The sequence below is a fragment of the Phodopus roborovskii genome, unplaced genomic scaffold (assembly GCF_943737965.1).
Source record: "Phodopus roborovskii unplaced genomic scaffold, PHOROB, whole genome shotgun sequence".
In the NCBI taxonomy this organism is placed as follows: Eukaryota; Metazoa; Chordata; class Mammalia; order Rodentia; family Cricetidae; genus Phodopus; species Phodopus roborovskii.
The window spans coordinates 3,094,089-3,108,628 of NW_026126691.1; the positions used below are offsets into that span (position 1 = coordinate 3,094,089).

Here is a 14,540-nt window from a genome sequence, read left to right on the forward strand (position 1 = left end):
CAGAAAGAGATGAGGTCCCGTAAATGCTACATCACAGAAACCTTCATGTTGACACCACTTAAAAGGAAGAATAAGCTTAACATTTGGAAATCAAAGATGCTAGGCAGTCTACAAGGTGGCAATTAAATGTCTGTCACATGAACACTGCACATGTGCTGGGGTCCTTTATATACTTCCTAGGTACTGTTTTCTTTCTGTCTTTTCAAATGAGCTCTAAACAAAAAGCTGAGGGTTTCAGAAACATGAGCCACTTATTCAAATTATCGTCATAAAAAAAGCCCTGTTCAAAGAGCTGGACTCCACTAAAAACTCTGGGGAAAGAAAATGAAGGTCATGCTGGCTCGTGGTTTACCTTAGAGAAGTATCCAACCAGATGACAGCCTTTTTCATCATTTTTTGTAAGGACATAAAAAAGGAATGGCTCGACATCATAATACAATGTTTTGTGGTCCAGGAAGAGCTTGGCTAACAAGCAAAGGTTTTGGCAATAAATTTTGCTCATATTCCCATCAACCTAGCAAAAGAAAAAGAAAAAAAAAAAAAAGACAACATTATTTAACATGAAAATACCACCAGAATATAAACATCTTTCTTCTGTATATCATTTAAAAAGTATATAACTATATTTCTAAATCCTTAACTATAAGATTAAAAAATACTCAATCAAACAGACAGCATTAAACAGAAAAGAGCTATTACTTGGAAAATCAGAATTCCACGTTTCTTCTTGTTAAGGTAAATTCAAGATAGCTAAAATCTCCTTAAACTTGTTCAAAAAACAGCAACGCTAGCAAAAAAGGTAATTTATACTTGCAATTTATTAAGTTAAAAGTTGTCAGGCATACCTTTTTATTTTTAAAATGCAGTCAAATAAATCTGAATTAAAGAAACAAAAATTTTATCATGTATGTTAAATTTATTATTTTCAAACAAAAATAAAATTAATGAACTGCATTATTCTGATATTTCGAAAGTGTGAATTAATAGTTTTATCCCAACTATCATTTTAAATATAATTGGAGAAGATACAATCTGCTTTGGGAAGAGTGAGATGAATTTCAACCATGATTACAGTCTACTTCTCTTCAAAATAAAAGCTGTGACACTGATGGGTCCTGATAGGAGCTACACACAGATGCCAATTACTTTGATCAAATATAGTGACTTGCTGAAACAGAGAGCCAACCAGACCCCATATTCTTCTTAAGGGAGATGGGTCTTTGCTAAGCCGAGCTCTTTAACAACGAACTTGACCATTCTCGGGTCTCCTGTGGACCATACAGGTTCTCATACTGCACAAATTATTTTTAGATTTCATATAACTATTTCCCTTGGATAGAATTTTGGTCCCACACATAGCAACATAATCATATATAGGCAATGGGCACTGAGGATACAATTCTCTCTTTAATTAAAGGAAGTTTTGATGTATTTGGGAGCATGGTCCTTTTGGAAACAGTGCTGTATTATATATATAAAAAAGATGGAGATGTGTATCTGTGTATCAGAAACAGAAACGAAAATACTGATGAAACAAACTCTGATCAACTGTGAAGATAAATAAAAGAAACCAATGCAGAAAGGACTCACAAAATCACCAGTAATCTGGGACTGTAATTATTTGGTTTTAAGTCACAGAAAATATCTAAAAGTTTTTCTATCTGTAACTGATATATTTAATCAAGACACTAAAATAGGGCTTTAGGACCTATTCCACACCCTTAGTGTATAAGTAAACTACAAACCCACTTCCATCTCTGTGCTGTTCAAAAACATGCCTAACAAGATGGATTATCTTGCCCCAGGAAGACTTCCTGATGTATTAGAGCTTCAAAACGGGCTTACTCAGGCTGACTTACTTAATAATTACTTAAGGCAAACAATGCCCTTGGAGAAAAAAAATGAACTGTCATTTCCATTTCCTTTTGGTTAGAAGAAAGGCACCCAAGACATCAGGAAAGGAAGGAAAAGCAAAGCTGACACGCCTCACTGGGGCTGGCCAAATTCTACCCTAACATTAACACTACCAAGCTGGAAACCTCTATTTGGCTCTCCCTCAAATCAGGGACATGCACTAGGAGCAATCACTCCTCTGTTCAGGGATACATGGCTATGACTAGAGGCATTTTGGCTATCACGAATGCATGGAGTGGGGGTACCACTGGCAACTGGGTAGGGGGTAAACACTTTACAATGTACACTACAATCCCTATCAAATGTGTTATTTAGTTCCGAATGTGAGTAATGTTCAGGCTGAGAACCCTATGTTTGGCCTTTAATAAGAACTAATAGGGCAACCTCACAAACAATTCCCTTTGCCTTTCAAACTTGCTACAAAGAGCAGGAAGGGCTTCAAAAAAGTCATGTACCAAACCCAGAGTTTCCTGACTAATATTGAGGAGAAAAAAAAATCACAAACAAAAACTGTGAACCTAAGCATGTCTGAGAGGGCTCTTAATTCACTTGAGAAACGATCTTCTCTTTATTACCCCATGGCTGAGAAACACTGTAGGCCAGAGGGAAAAGCAACTGTAGATCAGGATGGTACATTGGAGCATTCAGAGAAAAGGACTCCTAAAGTACACTGGTTTTCAGAAAAAGAAGACATCATTTCAACTATAGAAGGAAGGCTTGATCTGAGAACCTGAAATGTAAAGCAGTACACCAGGATGGGTAATAAAGAAGGCAACAGAGTAAGGTAACACAAGTGTGCAACCAGAATGAAGAGAACTGAGACATTCTATGAACAGACCATACAAAAAAAAAAAAAAAAAAAAAAAAAGAAAGCTTCTTGTCCTCAACATATGGCTGAATGGCTGACTCAGCCAAACTCCAGCCGGAGACTAACAACAGAAGTCTGGCTAAACAATGAAAAGTAAGCGAAGACTTTCTGCTAAGTCAGTTCTGAAAACAGTGTCTTCAAGAACCCTACAATGACAGGCATGTGATCACAAGGGATTCCTGTGAAGAACAGCTAGGGGTGGCCATCCACATCTGCTGGGATCTCACCAAAAGAATTTATCTGCCCTGGCAAGCACTGGATGGAAACACAGGTGTCTGTATACTAAGCATGTAAGTGCAGCTGCTCTATTCCCTGGAAGAGTGAGTACCTGCCAGACACTGGCTGGAGCTGCTAAACAAAGCTAATTTCTCCTGCCAAAGAATGTGGAATTTACAAAGAGCCAAGGATATCATAAATTCACCAGAAAATATATTTGTTGTAGACAGGGATTGGGAAAAGACAAAAAAGTCAATGAAGCAGAAATTCTTCATCAGTCCAAATGGTGGCTTAACCTGGTTAAGTATTCCAAAACAGGGAACTATTTTAAAGAACAGTGTGAATTTCAATGCCAAGATTGAATACACACTGAATACACAAACAATCTAAGTACACAGTCAATAATTTGGAACATCAGGGTTTAAAAAGATGATGTTTGTTGTTTAGACAAGCTTACCTCAAATACTGAAAGGTCTTTCCTTCGGTAAATCTCATTAGCTGGAGGATGAAACCATCCACACTTTTTTGAGTGTCTTAGCAAAATATTTTTACTCTTCATATATTTAAGACAGAATTCACACAGGTAAAGCTTTGGTAATCTGTTAAAGTTTTTTTAAAAAAAAAATCTATCAGAATGATTATACTGTTCAAGGGAGAAAAGCTAAACATTGTTCAGTTTTTCTCTAAGGCATAAAGTGACTATAAAATCTTTTGAAACCATTTCAAAAAAGGATAAAGAAGCTGGTGTGGTGCACACACTGTTAACCCCAGAAGTTGGAAGTCAGATGCAGGAGGGGATCTCTAGGAGCTTGAGGCCCTAGTTTTAGGTCAGGCCCAGCTACATAGCAAGACACTGTCTCTAAGGGGAATGAGCTCTGATTTTACTTTGTGATCAAGTTTTCAGACCTGGAGCCACCACCTCTTTAAACAAAACAAAAAAACAAAAAACCAGCATTCCAAATTACTGACTCCCCTCCCCCCCCCCTTAGAGGTGGTGGAACTAGGTGACAGAACCAGGGCCTCATGCGTATCAAACAAGCACTCTACCCACTGAATGACATCCTCAGATCTCAGGTTTACTCTTACAACCATCTCCATGTTTTAGAATCCAGTGCCTTCCTTCATTTCACATGGCCTCTGGGCTTGGTCCATACCTTGCATATTCCTGTGGGTAAGGCGAGGAGTACCAGGTTTGGATTTCGTATTTTCCAAACTCTATTACTGAAGGGTACCGGCCACAGTCTTCCACTCCACTTTCACATTCTATTTTCTGATAAATGATGACAACAACAAAAACAACAACAACAACAACAAATCATGGTAAAATACAAGTACAAAGAAGAGAGAGTATTTCACTTATATCGTTTTTTTTTTTCTTTTTCATTTGAGGCTATCCAATTATATCATTGATCTTAATTATTAATTTTCATGTTGTTAAAACAGGAAATATTAAGTATTTTTGTACATAATCCATAGGTATGCAAAATAACACCCTAAGAAATATGCCAAAGATGGGTAATAAATGTGATGCAAGTACATCCCAAAGTCTATACAACTGGGTTTAACAACAGATTGCAAAGCACTAGAAATGACATTAGAAGAGGGCACAACTACTACTACAGACACTTGCAGTTGCCTGCTCCTACAGGAAGCTCTATTTAAGCACCTGTGAGCTCTCATCTATGCCTTATAAAGTGACACAGTCCTGTTATTCCCCCTCCTCCCATGAAGTAAGCTACAAGAGCCTGCATTAGCCTCAGTGTCTAGGAGAATACCTGATGCACAAAAGAAATATTTCTTGAATAAAAAAACCCCTAGCTTTGGGGCTGGTGAGATGGCTTAGCAGGTAAGGCATCTGCTACCAAGTTGATAAGCTGAATTTTATTTCTCAAAGCCACATGAAAAGGAAAGAGATTAATCCCTGCAAACTGTCCTCTGGCCCCCTACACCTGTGCCATGGCACTGGTATGTGTCTCCCCTCAACTCTTCATTGTAATTTTAAAAAGAAGTTTTGGCATGTTGTAAAGAAAGGGCTTTAGAGTTAGCATTGTCTTTCTGATAGTGACTATTGTCCCTTACCTTTAGAATGCCCCCATCCCATACACAAAGAGTGATAACAAAGAGGGAAATGTGGTATTTGATTTAGCTGAAGAAGAACTAACACAAAGGTCTGTTGAGGGCAGAATAGGATGAAAATATGAACTAGTTCCTCAGATCAAAACCACAAGTCTTCAGCCTGATAAGATGCTACTAAAAACAAAGCTAGAAGCCCACTGTGGACCACATGACCTCCTTAAAGAGAAGAGGCAGGGTACGGACTCAAGAGTACTGGCCACACACAACTGTTTACTGACAGTAAAACATTGCAGTCACTTGTAAAAACGTCTCCATGTCTGCTGACAGTAACTGGAGTCGAGCTGACATGTTAAGTGAAACCATTAGAGAAATTACTAGACAGTAAAAATAAAGATGATTTCAATTGATTATAAAACGCAACACTTCGCTCATCAATGCCAAAAAGTTAAAAACTGACGCTTTCATATGGCCGGCCATCTGCATCAGAAGAAGCATCAGTAAATTTGAAAGTGATGTGCTTTTTGGTTACAATTTGAAATTGTTATTTTACAAGTGTGAGCAAAAACTTTCAGAAATTATTAGGAACTTTTAAAAAACTACATCTTATTCTTTATTTTGTGTCTGAGTGCGTGTGAGTGTGTGTGCATATGCTATGCTGCTGTGTATGCCAGAGGACAACTTATGGGACCTGGCTCTCTTTCCTCCCACCAAGGTTTTGGGGACTGAACTTGGGATGCCAGGCTTGCAGAGTCAAGTGCTTTTGCCCACTGAGTCATCTCGCTTACTACCACCACTACTACTATTATTACTATTATTTTTGAGGCTGGGTCTATCTCTGTAAACCTAGTAGTCCCAGAACTTGCTTTGTAAACCAGACTGGCATAGAACTCACAGAGATATGTCTGCTTCTGCTTCTTTTCCCAAATGCTGGGATTAAAAGCATGTGCCACCATGTCCAGCTAATTAATAGTCTATCTGTATAACTATTACTACTCTAGTCTATTTTGTGAGACCAGTTGAGTCTTCTTCCTATTTTGGAAAGAATAAGTAACTCTAGTTACTGTTACAGTTAAAAAAAAAAAAAAGATGGACATTAACATTAAAGAACAAGGAAGATACTGAGGGGATGCTCTGTAGCCTCAAAGTAATGGTTGGAAGCTGTAAGACAATGGTTACTTCTCTGTGGTATCTAGGCCTTACCTCCCAAGATAGTTCCTGGGCCTGCTTAAAAACGTCCAGATCTTCTTCAGTCACGACATCCTTGTTTCCGATCACATTTACATCTGTACTTTCTTGTTTGATGCTTATTTTAATTTCAGTATCTGTCATTTAAAACCAGCAGAAAGTGTATTCACTGATTTGAAGCATGGGTGACCAGCTTATATTATCAAAATGGTGCCCAATTAGTACAGTGGACAATCAGGGATCTATTTTCATTGATTGGTATAATCTTGTACAGCTAAGCATGGCTCACAGATCCAACAGTAATTCTTTCGTTACTACAACTAAATTTCCAATTGAACATAAATCACTGTCATCTTTTTATAACAAATACAAGGGAAAGTCAGAACAATACAAAGCAAACCATATTTTTCAATCAAGATTAGAAGTTATGTCTAGTTATAGCATTCCCATCATTAGTTTTGCCTTCATACAATCTACCAATTTTTCCAAACAACTTATTTTGGCTTTTTGTTATATAAAGGGTAACAAATGTAATGGGTCAATTGGTTCAATGAAATTCTGAAATCGGTTTCCTCCCTAAGGTGGACAGATACACATACAAACACACTCAAACCCAATGCACATTTCACAGAATCACAGATCAGGCTCTGCTGAGACGGAAGCAGGATGAACTTGGTCATGAGCAAGCAATGGAGAGAGAGAGGCAGAGCTGAAATGCCTGGCTGGAAGCACTAGCAACGTATGCAAAGGTGGCACTGGGTACAGAGGCAGCAGGGGCACGGAACGGAACAGCAAGGCAGAAGCACAACAGTGGCTACTCATGCTGACTACAAAGCCAGGAGATGCTAGGAAGGCATCTGGGGCGGGGAGGGGTGCCTAGTGCCACTACAAAGGCCGGAGAGTATTAGTTGGAAGAACAACATTTTGGAGATCTAGTCAGCATTAGAAAAAGGTTAAAGTCTCACTGCATGTGTGTGTAAGTGAAGAGGACAGAGAAAGAGCTAGAGCCTATGTCAGGGACAGTTGATTTCTTGGTTCTCTGGGGTTAGGGGAAGGGCGGGGCTCAGGTTTGGCTGGAACTTCCACCTTTTGCTTACCATCATCCTGATCAGGGTTAATCCTTCCGTCTGCCAAGCTCCCCTTCCCTGATGACGGGGTCCCCATATGAGGGGTCACTTTATATTTTAATCTGCCTAGCATCCTGTGCTTTTTAAGAAAAGTTGTTCGCTTGAAGTGAGCAATGGCTTTAAAAATATGTCCTCTAGTCATCACCCAGCTAGAGGAGGAGGGAGAAAGAAGCCTGCTCCTAACGCCTCTTTTTCCAAAGAAACGGGCTTTAGCTTTTGCCGTGGAAAAGAATTCAGTTTTACGACGCATGCGTTTGGTTGCTGCATAACTTGGGTGTCCCTTTTTTCGAGACTGTCCCTGAGTGGTATAGATATGAGAAAGTCCATCAAAGAGAGCCTTCAGCTGGCTGTTGTTAGTAAGACTGCTAAAGGAGGGCTCACTGGACTGGCTGGAAGAACTCTGGGTAGAGGTAGAAGAGGAAGTGCTGGACTTTTGTGAACTGGGGCTCTGACAAGAGATGGGGGTTGGGGGTGGAAGTGAAGAAGGTGGAGGTTTTAACTTTTGTGTGGTACCTGTAGCCAACACATGAGAAGTGCATGACTGTTTCTGTGAGACCTTTCTCCTTGGACGATAGTGCTTTGAAAAGTCTATTATTTCACCTCGTGATCTGCGACCATCAGGTGATGGTGTAAAAAACTTAGTAAGGCCATCAATGAGCCCTTTGGTTTTCTTGTTAACTTTAAGTGTAGAGGCAGAAATGTAGGTGGAGGTGGTGGTGATTTTGGTGGTGGCACCAGGCCGAGTGGGGTCTGTAACAGCCAATCTGCTGCTTGAGTCCTTCCCAGACGCAGCATGACCAGATGGAGGTGTGGTACAGACTTTAGTCTTTTGACCCCTACCAGGTGACCCCCTTCCTGTGAATGCATTCATGGATCCTTCATCACTGGTTACAGACCTAGGCAAAAATTTAGAGAATATTATCAGCATTAAATAATAGAATTATAAAGGTATCTAATAACAAATCTATAAAAACTAGATGCATAGTCAATGTATTTGAACTTAAGATTAATTGCAAACTTAAGAATGGTTCTGTGTGTGTGTGTGTGTATGTGTGAGTGTGTGCGTGCGCATGCACGCGCGCGTGTGCACCACCATTTATGTGTTTCTTGGCTGGAAAAGATAAAGGAACCTACTTCCTGTGAAGATTCCCTCAGGGCCCATTCAACAGGTACTAGTAGAATCCATGTGGACCCAAGTGTAGTACAAGAAAGAAAAATTTTGTAGATACTAAAAAACACCCAATGCTTTCATTATAACTATACAAAAAAATAAGTCATCCCCAGTGTTGTTACAATTATGATTTCCTAGAATGTCCTTTGAGAAGTGTTAGAGGAGGTAGGTCAGATGTGTGGCCCAGAGTAAAAGGATATCCTTATTTCTGATTAGAAGCAATTTTTCACATAGTCTGGAAACTTACAGAAGTACAATTTGGGTATATATATATATAAATTTGTACTTAAAAAAAAAAAAACCCAAAATCAACAATAACAAAAAAAATCCAACTAAAGGTATCCTCTTTTACCAGTTTATGCTTAATAAACAGCCAATAATACTCTCCTAGGAGAGAATACAATTACAGCATAAAATATTGCTGAAAAAAAGGACAATTGCAAAAAAACAAAAACAAAAAACAAACCAACTGAAGAAATGATTAAATAGAAGCCGCAGTAGGTCGGACATGACAAGGGGTCTGGTGGAGAAGCAGCACATTTACCATGGTCATTGTCAGACACTTGGCGTCAAGACCTCTGTCTCCTACTTTGACTGACATTTCACTTCGTGTGATGGTGGGTTCTGGCCATATTGCTGTAGGAGGTCACTCCACAAACACAGCTTCCTACATGAATGTCAGTTGACTGCCTGTACCTCAGGCCAAGAGTTGAGAAGCTACCCATGTTGCAGGAGAAATTTATACAATAGAAACATTTGCATATGATTATGACAATGCTGAGGCTCAAAGTTATCAATTTAGCTGAAAAGCTAATGGAGAAATGGAAGCCTGAAAATGGTATGATAACAAATTACCAAAGTGCCTTAAATAATTACAAATAGAGCACATTTTCATGCCTATCTTGTACACAAAGATTTAATGAACCAATTTCTGTAAGGTTCATCTGAGGTGGCTTAATTGCCAGGATATTTGCTCAGTACCACTATTTTAGCCAAATCAGATGAATATGGGAGATCTCTGGTGTGGCTACAAGACATGGTGAGGGTATAAACAAACAATGTATCCAGGCTAAATAAATGTTTGTATTAGAATGCTGCATCTGGATGGGATCTAGAATACATTGCCCAGAAAGGACAATATGCTTAGAAAGCATGGAAAAGAAATATCCCTAGACTATCTTAAAAATTCCTGAGCTCAAAGGACAATTTTGGACAAATAAAAAGTTAGGATTTGTGCCAGGTGCAATTTTCAGCTGAGTCCTTTGTTTAGAAAGTTTATATCCTAGTTTGGATTTTATAATTGGACCCTCAGGATACAGTCCCATTTCAAGAATAATGTCTACCTATACAGGGCAAATGAAAAAATATAATTTCTACTTTAAAATGATACTAAAATGAAAGATTTTATTCATAAATATTATATATTTGTTTCTAGAAACTAACAATCAAAAATCGATTTAAAAATGTCTACCCTACCAGTTAAAGGTATTTCATTAAATTTCATAGGAAACTCTAGAAAGGAGCCTGCACTTCACATTTTTCTTTTAATTTAGTGCAGAAGCACTTCTGAGGGGACATAATTCAGTGAACTACTTCAGGTGAAATAAGGGAAAAAAAATATCAAGTAAGATTCAGTGTTAGCTTGAGGCAGACAGGGTACCTACTCATAACAAAGCACAGGGCCCCTTCCTTTCCTTAAGTTCAACACAGACCTGGCTGTACTAGAACTCACTCTATAAACCAGGCTGGCTCACAGAGATCCACCTGTCTCTAACTCCTGAGTGCTGGGATTAAAGGCATGTACCATTACACTCAGCCATATATATGTTTCTCTGTACTCTGTGTTAAAAACACATTCACTTCACTTAATCTTTTTTCAGCTAGGCTTTAATGGCAATTACACAACAGAAGTAAATTGGGAATGGGGTTATCATAGTAGACCTGTGGTTTACTGCAAATCGTTTTATCTGTATTTCTGCATACAACTCTTTAGGGACAAACAGTCATTTATAGGCTTCTCAGCTATTATTTTGGAAGAGAAATCTTAAAAAGAAAGTGGTAATCTTTCATTGGCATCAGAAGTGATTGTTATTTATCTATTACTCTCTGTTTTAAAAGGGGGAGCTGGCAGTTCTCACAACACTTCCATTTTGCTGCTTGAAATATGTCACTCAGTATCATAGTTACTGCCACAAGAAGACCCCAAAATACCAACTGTAATTAAAAATGTTATTTTGGGGGGGAAATCCCACAGCTTATGCAAAAGGAAAATATTCCTCATTGAGTTTAGAAAATTTATGCTAAAAAAAAAAAAAATCTAACAAAATCCGAGGGGATTACAATTACCTACATTTTTTAAAGCACAACATATAAGATTTCTTTTAATAAGATCTCAACCTACAACAATCGTTGCTTTAATTTATTTTTCGGTCGTCCAATGGGTTTTGCATATCGTCGTTTTATTTGTGCAGCTTTCTCATGGAGTAGTTTTCTTCCCTTTTTCTTTGGTCTGCAGACTTGGCAAATCCACATCCCTGAATTAATATATATATGAAAAGAAATTTTAATGTTTTACTTAAGGAGAAGGTATTAAATATAAACCTGTAGCTGTAGTAAGCTGACCAAGGGTGTCTGTATGCAGAACTTTGACTAGGAATGTGGGTCACTCTTTTGTTCTTTTCAGAAAGCTATTGCTAAAGGTCAAAGGCCCCAGGTCAAGGTGGTGAAAGCAGGGGCTGGCCCTAGCTGTTTCCCATGACACTGGCATTAAGCCTCCCACCACCCGTTAATCACCCCTGGAAACTGTATGTGTTTATGTGTATGTGTGTGAATGTGTGTCATTAAATACATGCCCAAGAAGGCGAAAGTAGCACTGGATCCCTGAACTGGTGTTACAGGCAGCTGTGAATTGCCTGGTCCTCTGAATGAAAAGTAGCAAGCTTTGGAACCATGGCGCCATCTCTCCAGCCCAAATCAAAAACTATTCATCTTTTATTCCTTTCTTATCAGTTGGGAAGAAAAATTTTCAAGACTTCTAAACATTTTGTTTTCTCAACTGCTTTTGGAAATTTCCAAAACTGAAAATGACGATGAGTTTAAATATTTTAAAATTAAAACTTAACAATTTTAAGTACTCTGGCATTACAATCCTGAAATTATATGTTTGGCATATGGAAATTGGCCAATTAAAAAAAAAAGATGTCACTATTATCGACAAGTTTAGTATATCAAATCATTTCTCCAATTCAAATGAGGAATGAGGGAAGTGAGGGAAATGAGGAGAAGATTTAATAAACTACCTGGGAGAAGAAGAACTACTCCCTACTCTTCACAAGAATGTTTCACTCTTCTCTCTTTCCCTCTTCATTAGATAAGGTCCCAAGTAACCCAGGCTAGCCTCGAACTCTACATCCATCTGCCTCAGTCTCCCAAGTGCTGGGGTAACAGATGTGAGCCACCACAAGCAGTTACAAAAAGTTTGTACATTAACTAAAAAAAAAAAAAATAAAGTTAAAAAAAAAAAGATCCAATGCACACATAGCTCCCTAGTCAAATATAATTTCTACAGGGTGTTGGGGAAGTATAGTCATAAAAATCTAGGCAAAGAATACTATGTGAAAAAACAAAATGTTGCAAATATCAGGAATCTAAATCTGATTAATATTTATGTAAAAGTGAAGCTGTAAGTACTTGAACCTCAACAGAAAAAAATTATTAAAGTATAAAACAGGTATGTCACAAATGATAAGAGTCAATAACCAAATACAAAAGTTCAGTGTCTTATTAATGAAAAGGGAAAACTATCATGATTTTTCCTTATTATCAAATTGATTTAAAATATTAAAAAGACTACTTTTTATCAAATCTAAGATGGTACTAGTCATAAGATGAAAATTATTTTAAAGATATTGAAATGTTAAAAAAAATGACTAAACCTCAGTGAATCTACCAATGTTGACTACAATTCCTCACACATTGGTGGTCAGTGTAAAAACTGACAGCCTTTCAGTTATTTAAGTGGCCTCTAATTAGACAACTCCTCTCTACGAATTTATTTTCAGGAATGAGGGAAACACTTGTAACATTTGAAGTATCTACCGTAGAGAATTGGTTAATTAAATCAATTATGGTTCATTTATACATGAGGTTGCGAAATCAAGTACCTTCAGGAAGCACCTCGACGGCAGATGACTAAAGCAAATTAGAATATGTGACAAAAGGGAGTAGTGAGAGGTGACAAATCAAAACATGCATGCCCCATGGAGACAACTCAAGATCAAAAGCTTGGAAAGACTGTGCCAACAAAGCTTGCTTATGGCCCACACGCGGGTTTGGAACCTCTGCTCTATACCATGGTGCTCAACATGACTCTTAAAATCATGTTAGGAGAGCAAGCAGTGATATGAGAATGTTTACAGTCAATTAACTACTGAGAAGGGGGAATCTCAAAAAGTTACATACATATGTGCAGAATGCTCCTTTGTAAAGGAGTGCAGAGGCAGGGGAAGTATTGACCTTTTTTTCTTTTTTTCTCTTAAATGCTTGTATTTTCTATACCTTCCATAATGTGTGTGTGTGTGTGTGTGTGTGTGTGTGTGTGTGTGTGTGTGTGTGTGTATAAAAAATGGAAAGGTAATTTTTAAATGCTTAACATATTGCAAATGTGAGAAGGGCAGGGAAATGCTGGGCATGGCTAACTTGCACAAATAAACAGAGAAGAAAACTCCATTTACATCAGAAACAAAAAGAGAATTCAGATGTTCATGCTTTTAAACATCAACCAATAGCTGAAATCTGGTGATGGCTTCCTGTTGAAGTACTCTGAAGTCATCATGAATTTTAGAAATACAAAACTCATTTCCTTTACTGGATAATACAGGCAGTCTTATAAACTCTTACTAACTAGGGAGCTGCTGGAGGGCAAGAAGGTCTTTTTCCTGCCTAGATCTGAATTAGAGCAGGCTACATGTCACCCCAAACCAAGTGATTTCATAAAACTATTTTGCAAGAACCTACAAGAACCTGCAAGAACATGGGGGGTGGGGACTCCCAGACATAAAAATAAAGGTAACAGGTAAAAGGTAACATTTTGTCCATTTGTTTATTTAACAGTGCTGGGAATTGAATTAGGACCTCATACATGCTAGGCAAATGCTTTCCCACTGAGTTACTTCCCAGCCCTACATTTTTAATATGGTTTAAAAGTTCACCTTTTGGCATTCTGGAAAGTGGTGGGTCACAGCATTCCATATGGAATCCTCTATCACAGGAATCACAAAAAAGCATATTATCCTGTAATATAACATATTAGAGACTAATTGAGACAGGACAACTGTAGAACTCCCAACACCCTCAAGTTAGCAGGTTAACAGTAAAATGTAACAAAGGAGCAAGGACTGCCCAGGTGTGGTCCAGGTGTGGTGTGCCATCACCAGAGGGCAGCCTGAGCACCAGCACGGCTCCCAGGCTGGCTGTGAGAAGCATACTCACTGCATTTTTGCCCTGGACCCGACATGCGCTGCATGTCTTGCACTCGATGCACTGCCACCTCAAGGCCTTCACGTTTGCTGTTAATTCGGGACAGAATTTCAAACAGGATGGGTGTCCTGCAATAAAAAGCAATGGCTCTATGTCATCAGTGTCTTAGTTTTTTGTTGTTGTTAAAAAAAAAAAAAACATTTTTTATTTTTAAAAATTTATTTATTTTTATTTTAAAAATTCCCTTTATCCAATTGATGGCCACTGGTGTCAACCAGTGAGCCTTAGGAACTTGAAAACAAAATAGGTCAGAGATGTTGAACTTTATGAGAGACTTCCTTTCTTTCTTTCGTCTTTGTCTTCTTTTCCTGCATGTACAGAATGATTTTGTGAATACTTTCCCTGAGATAAATCTGAAAATGTATCCCAATACCAACTATCAGTCCTTACAGGACTTGCAAGAGTGTGTATGTGCCCACAGCTCTTGGGTATACTACACTGTGTA

At 38.2% G+C, this 14,540-nt stretch overlaps 1 protein-coding gene across 7 annotated transcripts in view; it reads right to left on the minus strand.

Annotated features, from left to right (window-relative positions):
• Kat6b (lysine acetyltransferase 6B) overlaps window positions 1-14,540 on the minus strand; it is a 180,959-nt gene that overhangs the window by 40,321 nt on the left and 126,098 nt on the right. For 3 of the 7 annotated variants that reach the window (XM_051174765.1, XM_051174763.1, XM_051174764.1), the window contains exons 4-11: window positions 14,048-14,163; window positions 13,768-13,849; window positions 10,959-11,091; window positions 7,357-8,282; window positions 6,275-6,396; window positions 4,153-4,268; window positions 3,456-3,597; window positions 353-514 (exon numbers count right to left, since the gene is read on the minus strand). In XM_051174765.1, coding sequence (XP_051030722.1) covers window positions 353-514; window positions 3,456-3,597; window positions 4,153-4,268; window positions 6,275-6,396; window positions 7,357-8,282; window positions 10,959-11,091; window positions 13,768-13,849; window positions 14,048-14,163 — 1,799 coding nt within the window. Of the gene's footprint in view, window positions 1-352; window positions 515-3,455; window positions 3,598-4,152; window positions 4,269-6,274; window positions 6,397-7,356; window positions 8,283-10,958; window positions 11,092-13,767; window positions 13,850-14,047; window positions 14,164-14,540 lie in introns of those variants that run through there. The other 4 variants (XM_051174767.1, XM_051174766.1, XM_051174769.1 and 1 more) reach the window with 4 other exon arrangements.